Source organism: Salvelinus alpinus, chromosome 14 (assembly GCF_045679555.1).
Source record: "Salvelinus alpinus chromosome 14, SLU_Salpinus.1, whole genome shotgun sequence".
NCBI classification, from domain to species: domain Eukaryota; kingdom Metazoa; phylum Chordata; class Actinopteri; order Salmoniformes; family Salmonidae; genus Salvelinus; species Salvelinus alpinus.
In genome coordinates, this window is record NC_092099.1 from 3,012,073 (window position 1) to 3,022,175 (window position 10,103).

Genomic DNA, 10,103 nt, shown 5'->3' on the forward strand with positions numbered 1-10,103 from the left:
AGACAGGAGTCGTCAGGGCAGGTAGTCCTGAAGCATGGTCCTAGGGCTCAGGTCCTCCTGGAGGGGAGAGAGAGAGCGAGATGGGAGAATTAGAGGGAGCATACCTAAGATCACACAGGACACGAGATAAGACAGGAGAATTACACCAGCTATGACAGACTGCTCCAATGAGTCTAATTTGCTCAACAGGAGTTGAACCAGTAGGTCTGTAGTGACACCACTAGCACTGAGATGCAGTGCCTTAGACCGCTGTGCCACTCGGGAGCCCAAAGGTGGGAAGGCAGGCTAGGGTAATAGAGGGTGAAAAAGGTCGGCACCTCAGGAGTAAATGTCAGTTGTCTTTTCATAGCCGAGCGTTCTGACATCGAGACAGCCGGTGCGGGGGAGAAATGAAGTTGACATCATTAGAAAGAAGTACTGTTTTGTACTGTAGGTATGTCAAAGTTTGTTTATTCTGTTTTTGCTAGCGATATTCATAAAAACATAAATAAATAAAAACATTGTGTGGACCCCCTGCAGTACCTCTGCGGACCCCTAGAGGGTCGTGGACCCCATGGTATATCAGTCTTCTTATCATGGACAGATTTTGATGGTAGTAAACCTTCTCACTTCGCCTCTTCCTCTCTGGTTCAACATGCAATCTGAGGTCCACTAATAAACGTATTGTTTTGTATTTAAAGTCAAGCTTCACTAGTCATCTATACTTACCTTCAGTCATAAGAATCTACAAGTACATTGTTAAGTAAAGTACGAATTAAATGGCATTAGCTCATACTTATGAATGTCATGTGTCAGAGCTTTTATAAAGTAGGAACCAAATAATGCGTGAACCCATGTTCACTGTCGGATGATACAGAGTGAATAGCAGAGATTCGGGCTACGGTCCAAACACTTAAAAGACACACCCTCGTCCACTTACCCTCGCCTTATGCCCTTGGGGAATCCAAATGATTAGCCAAGCAAGGGAAGTTTGCAACCTAAGCCCCTCAGCTCTCGTTTTTAGTTGGCTTTAAGAGTGTACAATTACGTTCACTCCGGGCCTGAAACTCCCCATAAAACAACATCAATGAAGAAGTCAACATACAAGTGTAAGTAAAAACGAATGCAAATAAGTTAGACATTTTCCTACTAAATAAAAGGTATTTTTTTTGTTTTTATTTTTTGTTATATTTTGGTAATTGTAGAAACAAAACACATAAAACAATAAAACAAGTTCCAGCTAGGCAAGCTAACGTTAGCTAGCAAATTAATTAGCTAACTATCATACAGTAGGCGTATATTATAATTATATATTTCATATAGGTAGACATCCACTCATAATTGAATGTAGCGCAAGTCACCGTTGGCTGAAAACACAATCATCGCGGGATGAACGAGTGATGAATTTCCGGCCAATGGTGGTCCATTTAAAAATCATTGCTTCCTCCCTCGCCCTGCAAGTGTATACTCGTCAGACGTCATGGAACGTCATCAGAAGTGTCCACTTAATTTGAGGGCTGAGGGAATAGGGTGTGTCTTTTAAGTGTTTGGACCGTAAACGTAGAACAAAAAAAGATGGCGCTGCCCATGTTAAGAGGTTGCAATTGTAGCAGACTGCCTTCAGTACTGAGTCGTTTCTTGAAACCTGAGCACGTTGTGCTTCCCCGGGCCATCAAGACCACCCGCCTGGCTCCTACTTTGTCCTTTGGTGTTGTGTCCACCGTCCGAACTTATTGCTCTGATCGAGGTGGAGGTAAACAAAACCAGAAGGTGGTTGTGCTCGGCATCCCCAACCCTTTAATATGGTTCCGAACCCGAGTATACTACTTTTTGATTCGGGTTTATTTAGACAAGGAATTCAAGATCGAAGAATTCACAGAGGGGTCGAAACAGGTAGGTAGGTTACAATCCGTGGAATGAGTGGTCTCTAGCAAGTGGAAGCTAGCTACTTTAAGAAATAAAGTATTTCTGACATAGACACATCCAGACAAGGTGGGCGTTACTGCAATCCAAGTTTTGTGCACAGTTCAGTTCTGGTTAAATAAGTGACAGTGTCCTCGTCGTCCCCGCCATGTGTTGCAGGCATTCTCCCATGTTTCAAGACTGTTGTCAGGGAGTCAATTTGAGGCACTTGAAGGTCTGGTTGCTAAAGACGTGAGTATGATATACTCAGACATTGTTGCTAAAATAATGTCTGTGTAGCATTGATAGGATACCTGGTATTTTCAACAGCATTCTCTGCAGACATTTGGCCCTTAATCATATTTCCTCTCTCCATTTTCTCCCACACAGCTGATTGCAAAACTGGAAGAGAAATGTGCTCTGCTCCCACCAAGTCACCTGCAAGCGCTTTCTGCAGATCCGGAAGACTTGGTGTACACAACACCAGGGGATGTTGGCATTTATGATGATGATGATGGTAAGAGCCAGATGTTGTTGTTAGTGGAGTTTTTTTGTTCTTAAATGTGATTGGCCTGCTCAATTTTTTCAAAATATTTTTCTTATGTAGAAAAAATTGGTAAAAAAAAAAAAAAAGCTTTTTTAAAATATTTAATTAAAGTAGAGACTCAGAGCTAGAACATTGTATATCATACACTACAGTTTAGGCAAAAGGGAAAGTTGATCAACTTGTAACCCCACTTTTGAGAAAATGGCTCTTGAATCGCTTTGGTACACCTACTGGAGAGCTCTTCTTTGTCTACATCCATTTAGCATCGTTCACACCCTCTTAAGCCTTAGCCCCACCCATCTATTTGATGATTCACATGTGAGGCCATGTCCTAAACTGGTGGTTCCCAAACTTTTTATTGTCCTGTACTAGAGGTTGACCGATTAATCGGCATGGCTTTTTTTGGTCCTCCAATAATCTGCATCGGCGTTGAAAAATCATAATCGGTCGACCTCTATTCCGTACCCCTTCAAACGTTCAACCTCCAGCTGCGTACCTCCTCTAGCACTAAGGTCAGCGCACTCAAATTTTGTTTTCCCATCATTGTAAGCCTGCCATACACACAATATACGATACTATTATTAAACATAAGAATGAGTGAGTTTGTCACAACCCGGCTCGTGGGTAGTGACAAAGAGGATCAGGGCACAAATAATAATAATCAATCATTTTGGTCTTTATTTAACCATCTTACATATAAAACCGTATTTGTTCATCAAAAATGGTGAATAACTCACCACAGGTTAACCTTTACAGCCCTTTACAGCCCCGGCTAGCGGAACTCCTCCCACATTCCACTGAAAAGGCAGAGCGTGAAATTCAAAAAATATTTTTTTGAAATATTTAACTTTCACACATTAACAAGTCCAATACAGCTAATGAAAGATACACATCTTGTGAATCCAGCCAACATGTCCGATTTTTTTAAAATGTTTTACAGGGAAAACACCACGTATATTTATGTTAGCTCACCTCCAAATAGAAAAAAAGCACAGACATTTTTCACAGCACAGGTAGCATGCACAAAACCAACCAAACTAACCTAGAACCAACCAAACTAACCAAGAAACAACTTCATCAGATGACAGTCTTATAACATGTTATTCAATAAATCTATGTTTTGTTCGAAAAATGAGCATATTTGAGGTATAAATCAGTTTTACATTGCAGCTACCATCACAGCTACCGTCAAAAATAGCACTGAAGCAGCCAGAGTAATTATAGACCAACGTGAATTACCTAAATACTCATCATAAAACTTTTCTGAAAAATCGATGGTGTACAGCAAATTAAAGACAAACATCTTGTGAATCCAGCCAATATTTCCGATTTTTTTAAAGTGTTTTACAGCGAAAACACAATATAGCATTATATTAGCTTACTACAATAGCCTACCACACTACCGCATTCATTCATCAAGGCACGTTAGCGATAGCAATAGGCACGTTAGCGTTAGCGAATAAACCAGCAAAAGATATTAAATTTCACTAACCTTCATAAACCTTCCTCAGATGACAGTCCTATAACATCAGGTTATACATACACTTATGTTTTGTTCGAAAATGTGCATATTTAGAGCTGAAATCCGTGGTTATACAATGTGCTAACGTAGCATATATTTCCCAGAATGTGCGGATATTTCTATTAGACTCTCACCTATTCTGACCAAATAGCTATTCATAAACATTACAAAAAAATACATGTTGTATAGGAAACGATAGATCCATTAGTTCTTAATGCAATCGCAGTGTTAGAATTCTAAAAATATCTTCATTGCGACATAAGACTTAGTTATGGTAAGGGAATAACCAAAACCTGAGCGCAAAGCTACTAGTACACAGTTCGACAGATATATGAAATAGCATCACAAAATGGTTCCTACTTTTGCAGATCTTCCATCAGAATGTTGTACAAGGGGTCCTTTGTCCAGAACCGTCTTTGTTTGGATTCAGAACGTCGTTTTTCCCTCTTGAATTAGCAAGCACACTGGCCAAGTGGTGCTAAGCTCTCCTTCGTGAACAAACGCAAACAATGCAACACGCCTAACGTCCCGAATAAATTTCAATATTCTAATAAAACTATATTGAAAAAACATACTTTACGATGATATTGTGACATGTATCAAATAAAATCAAAGCCGGAGATAGTATTGGCCCATAACGACAGCTTTCCAGTAGGCAATAACGGGTCCCTCCACGCGCCTTCCAGAAAACCTAAAATTGGGGACACGTCATTCCAAGAGGATGCATTATATCTCAGACCAAGATAATCAACTCATTTCTCCTCTCACCTCATCTTGACATCTAGGGGAAGGTGTATGACGTGCACGTATAGTCATACGTATCATGCCCATTTATAGGCAGAACCTTGAACACAGCATCGATTTCAGACTTTCCACTTCCTGGTCAGAAAGTGTGCTGCCAAATGAGTTGTGTTTTACCCACAGACAAAATTCAAACAGTTTTAGAAACTAGAGTGTTTTCTATCCAATAGTAATAATAATATGCATATTGTACGAGCAAGAATTGAGTACGAGGCCGTTTAAATTGGGCACATTTTATCCAGGCTACTCAATACTGCCCCTATAGCCCAAAGAGGTTAATGAGACGGGTGTGCTTGAAAGGATGCACATAACTCTGGAATGTTGAGTTGTATTGGAGAGAGTCTGTCTTAAATCATTTTCCACACAGTCTGTGCCTGTATTTAGTTTTCATGCTAGTGAGGGCCGAGAATCCACTCTTACATAGGTACGTGGTTGCCAAGGGCATCAGTGTCTTAACAGCGCGATTTGCCAAGGCAGGATACTCGGAGCGCAGCCCAATGCAGAAATCTGTCAGTGGCTTCTGATTTAAATTACATTTTCACAGAACTGCTTGTTGCAATTTCGATGAGGCTCTCTTGTTCAGATATCGGTAAGTGGACTGGAGGTAGGGCATGAAAGGGATAACGAATCCAGTTGTTTGTGTCATCCGTTTCGGGAAAGTACCTGCGTAAATGCACAACCAACTCACTCAGGTGCTTCGCTATATCACATTTGACATAGTCCGTAAGCTTGAGTTTATTTGCACACAAAAAAATCCTACAATGATGGAAAGACCTTTGTGTTGTCCTTGTTAATGCAGACAGAGAAGAGCTCCAACTTAATCATAGCCTCAATTTTGGCCCCCATATTGAATATAGTTGCGGAGAGTCCCTGTAATCCTAGATTCAGATCATTCGGGCAAGAAAAAACATCACCCAGATAGGCCAGTCGTGTGAGAAACTCGTCATCATGCAAGCGGTCAGACAAGTGAAAATGATGGTCAGTAAAGAGAATTTCTAGTTTGTCTCTCAATTCAAAAAAACGTTTCAAAACTTTGCCCCTTGATAACCAGCGCACTTCTGTATGTTGTAAAAGCGTTACATGGTCACTGCCCATGTCATTGCATAGTGCAGAAAATACACGACAGTTCAGGGGCCTTGGTTAACTTTGTTAAGCATTTTCACTGTAGTGTCCAAAACGTCTTTCAAGCTGTCAGGCATTCCCTTGGCAGCAAGATGGTGCAGTGTACCCAAGTGGCGTCGGGAACAACTGCTTGCACTCGCGTAACCACTCCACTGTGTCTCCCTGTCATGGCTTTTGCGCCATCAGTACAGATGCCAACATGAGCAGCAGCTACGCTTGGCTACATACGGACTGTTAGTGGAATTCCCGCGAGAGAGTAACGGTGAATGTGATTGGATTGTAATTATTTGACTAGGCTACCTGCATTTGACATTGTTATTATTTAGCTGAACACTAGATGGTTTAATTTTATTTTTGGCAGTGAAACGAGGATGCGAGGGGGGGAAAAACTCACCCAAATTTATAGCCCCATTGGAAAATCTAAATGGATTGTTTGAAAATGTGAAGATGAAATATTTTTTTTAAATAAATACATTTGTGTATCACATTTTTATTTGGCGTACCCCGACGGCATTGTGCGTACCCCAGTTTGGGAATACCTGCCCTAAACAAAGTACGTACGGTAGTGTACTAAACAACCCAAGATTAAGTCTAAAGGCTTGTCTAAACTACATCTATCGACATGTCTGTAGACAGTTGTCGCAGTGACATCATGAGCACAAGATTTGAGTTGAACATGCTATTGTCGTCCGACATCAAAGTTGTCATTATGAAAAAGTATAAACACCAAAATGACAAGCTGTATGACAGCAGCCTGATGGTCCAAAATAGCATAACTGATGTATTTTAACATCAATAAACCCATGTGTTTTAAAAATGAATTTAGTAAATGTCAATCTAGCAAACCAGGCAACTAAAAGCAACTTTCTAACCAATGTTTTGATTCGATTCTAGCTTGTTAGCTAGCTAGCTAGCCAGTTCAAATAATGACCTTATCATATAGCTGACATCTTAACTTTAGCTAATTTGTATTCATTATTACAGGACAATAAACAAACAGCAAGATCCTTATTTACAAGACAATGCCGAGGTAATTACAGAAAATGGCTTACAGTTGTCAGTGTGATGAAATAAAAGCAGGGCATTCTACCTGATGATTTTTTTTACTTGGACACGTCTCGTTGGTCTAACGTTATATCCTAATTTGACTTTGGTGCAGGTCATGTTGTTCTTCACATTACCGTGTCTGGTAAAGACACACCATTTTTGCAATGAAAACGACTTTGACAAAATTAGAAACGTATAATATTCGAAAATGTAGCTAGCTTGACTCTCTTACCCGTATAGATGGTTGAACGCTTCTCCATGTGTGTGAGGGATGCAATGGTTGACATTGGTTTGAAGTCTTTTTCAGTTGCAAAACAAACTAGGCTCGTAATTGAACAATTGTATTTGTATTTAAAGATGGCAAACAAGTTTGTTATTAAGGCACATGGAAGTTCCCATTTCTGCCAAAAAATGTGTTTTCATTTTTATTTTTTACATTTTTACTTTCAAATGCCTAACCCGTGGAGTAGTGATGCGCGATATACGACTAGTTTCCTGAAACGTGTCACATTGTGTCTTTATATCTTTTACATTTGTCTTAAATAATATCATAGTCACTACAGCATAGAGTGATACTGTTGGAATGTAACTAATAAGCTAATGAAGAGGAATTGCTCTTTCTCACACACGCACATGCGGATCAAGGTCAGATGGCGAAGACGCACACACACACACACAGGCTGGCAAACACACACTACAGGCTCTCCCTAGGCTGAACATGCAATGATGATACTAATAATGACTTCATTTAGTAACTGTTGACTGTGACCCAACTAATAACCAGGCTGATGAGGCCTTAAGAACACATCCTTGTTTAAACTTTAATAACCAGCATAATACAGAAAATACTAACACTTACTAACAAAAGCAACATGTATGCTGAGACAGAAGAGCAAATTGGCTGAAATGGGCAGAAAGCAATATAAACATGACAGATGACTGTTATGCAATTTGCTAACACTGGTGGTTCTCAGAGAATGCATATCTTCATAACAGTACCAGTCAAAAGTGTGGCCACACTTACTCATTCAAGGGTTTTTCTTTATTTTTTACTATTTTCTACTTTGTAGGATAATTGTGAGGGCATCAACTAACTCGCATGGAATCATGTAGTAACCAAAAAAGTGTTAAACAAATATAAATATATTTTAGATTCTTCAAAAGTAGCCACCCTTTGCCTTGATGACAGCTTTGCAAACTCTTGGCATTCTCTCAACCAGCTTCACCTGGAATGCTTTTCCAACAGTCTTGAAGGAGTTTCCATATATGCTGAGCACTTGTTGGCTTGTTGCTTTTCCTTCACTCTGTGGTCCAACTCATCCCTAACCATCTCAATTGGGTTGAGGTCAGGTGATTGTGGAGGCCAGATCATCTGATGCAGCTCTCCATCACTCTCCTTCTTAGTCAAATAGTTGTTTTGTCATTGTTCTAAAAACATTTCTCTCCTCTTTCAGGGCGGAAGTTTGTCAGTATTCTGATGAGATACTGGTATCTGACAAGTGCCCGGTTGCCTGAGGAATCATTGGAGGGAACACGTATCTTTCAGGTGGCCATAGGTGGTGAGGGTGAGCCGGAGACAAAGAAACTGCTCACAGCCAACTATGAGTGAGTTTTCTTTGTAGTTTGTTTTTGCTAAAGTACAATGACAGTTGATTTAATGGTCTACAGTTGGAGGTAGCTGTGATAAAGCATTCATACTTAATCTGACAAAGAGAGAACACAGGCTGTGTTTACACAGGCAACCCATTCTGATATTTTTGACACTAATTGGTGTTTCGACCAAACAGATCAGATCTTTTGCCAATAATTGTGCAAAAGATCAGAATTGGGGTGTCTTAGGCTGCATTTACAAAGTCTGCAAACAGTTTCTCAGGGATGAGCACACTGAGATCCTAGATCTGTTCCCAGGGAATAACTACCTGCATTAACCACCTTTGCATGACTCTCAAATGTCTCAAGTGTTTAATGTATAGACTTCCTGTTTAACAACTCTTATTTATCATGGCTGTTGGCAGATTCCAAAGGGAGTTTACTAAGGGGGTGTTGCCAGACTGGACCATCACCAGGATAGAGCACTCGAAGCTGCTGGATTAAACTTGGATTGAATGGAGATTGTAGGGGAGATGGAGAGTGGTAGAGAAGCAGGAAATAGAAGACCATCCTTCCTGCTCAACCTACGAGAATATCCCCCCCACCTGCTAAAATCTTGATGCTCCTCAGGAGCAAAACGACTCTCAAAGCCAAGGCCAGGAGAGACATGGGGAATATTTGAGGCCAACTTTCTATCTGCCAGAAGTCACATACTATCCGCTGTAGAAAAAGTACAAAAGTCAAACATATCTGTTCGTAGTTTACTACTGTTCAGACATCCATGCAAGACCAGTTTTTCCCACTTGTCTCAGGCAGCACCGCAATCTGTGGTCCAAACTAGGCTTTTTTTGTCAGCTCTGCTTTTAGAGCCTGAGATTCTTCCTTCTGTTCAATGGGGAGGGTAGACAAGGGGCATACAGAAATTGTGAGGAAAAAAAGCAGTATAGGGGTCTGTATTGAGATTCTGTAGTCAGTCTTAGATGTGCTTCTGTCCAAGCTTTTGGTAGAGCGTGCACACAGACTAAAGAAAATGTCACACTTTGATACAGATATGAACAAATGTTTAAATCATTCCCTGAGCAAACTTACTCTAACCTACTTGTACTCTAACAATCAAGTTATTTAGTGGAAAAAATTACTGTGCTGTATCTGTTTCTTGAGATGTGCTTTATCTCCAGAATAGTCCATCAGCTGAAAAAGTAGTGATTGCTAATTACTGTTGGCGACAAGTATTGGTGTTCTTTCTTAGTGGGTACTCTCCAAATCAAATTTTATCCTGTGCACACATGATTAGTAGTGCTGCGATAGTGGTACAACAAACACAAATTAAAAGAAAATGGATCACTCTGCCCGTTGTGCAATTGTCTTTGGCAGCTTTCAGCAGCAGAACTCTCTGACTGTCACACGTTGTTCTCCTAAACATTTGAGTGAAGTTGAAATGTATAGATTAAATTGTGCCCCCCCCCCCCCAAAAAAGAGAAAATACAGGTTTTATATATTCCCTATCTCTCAAAAGTTTTAGATCCCACACCACAGTTCCCCAACAGCTGCCCCTCAACCATCTGAGGAAAAATAAAATGAAAACAAGAATGC

The 10,103-nt window shown here is 40.3% G+C and overlaps 1 protein-coding gene across 1 annotated transcript; it reads left to right on the plus strand.

The window, feature by feature from the left end:
• The first annotated feature begins 1,148 nt into the window (after positions 1-1,148).
• Positions 1,149-9,859, plus strand: LOC139538308 (m-AAA protease-interacting protein 1, mitochondrial-like). The gene is made up of 5 exons (XM_071340201.1): positions 1,149-1,872; positions 2,062-2,133; positions 2,272-2,398; positions 8,375-8,525; positions 8,936-9,859. The coding sequence occupies exons 1-5, from the start codon at positions 1,555-1,557 to the stop codon at positions 9,012-9,014; spliced, it is 747 nt and encodes a 248-aa protein (XP_071196302.1). The 5' UTR covers positions 1,149-1,554; the 3' UTR covers positions 9,015-9,859.
• Positions 9,860-10,103: the final 244 nt, after the last annotated feature.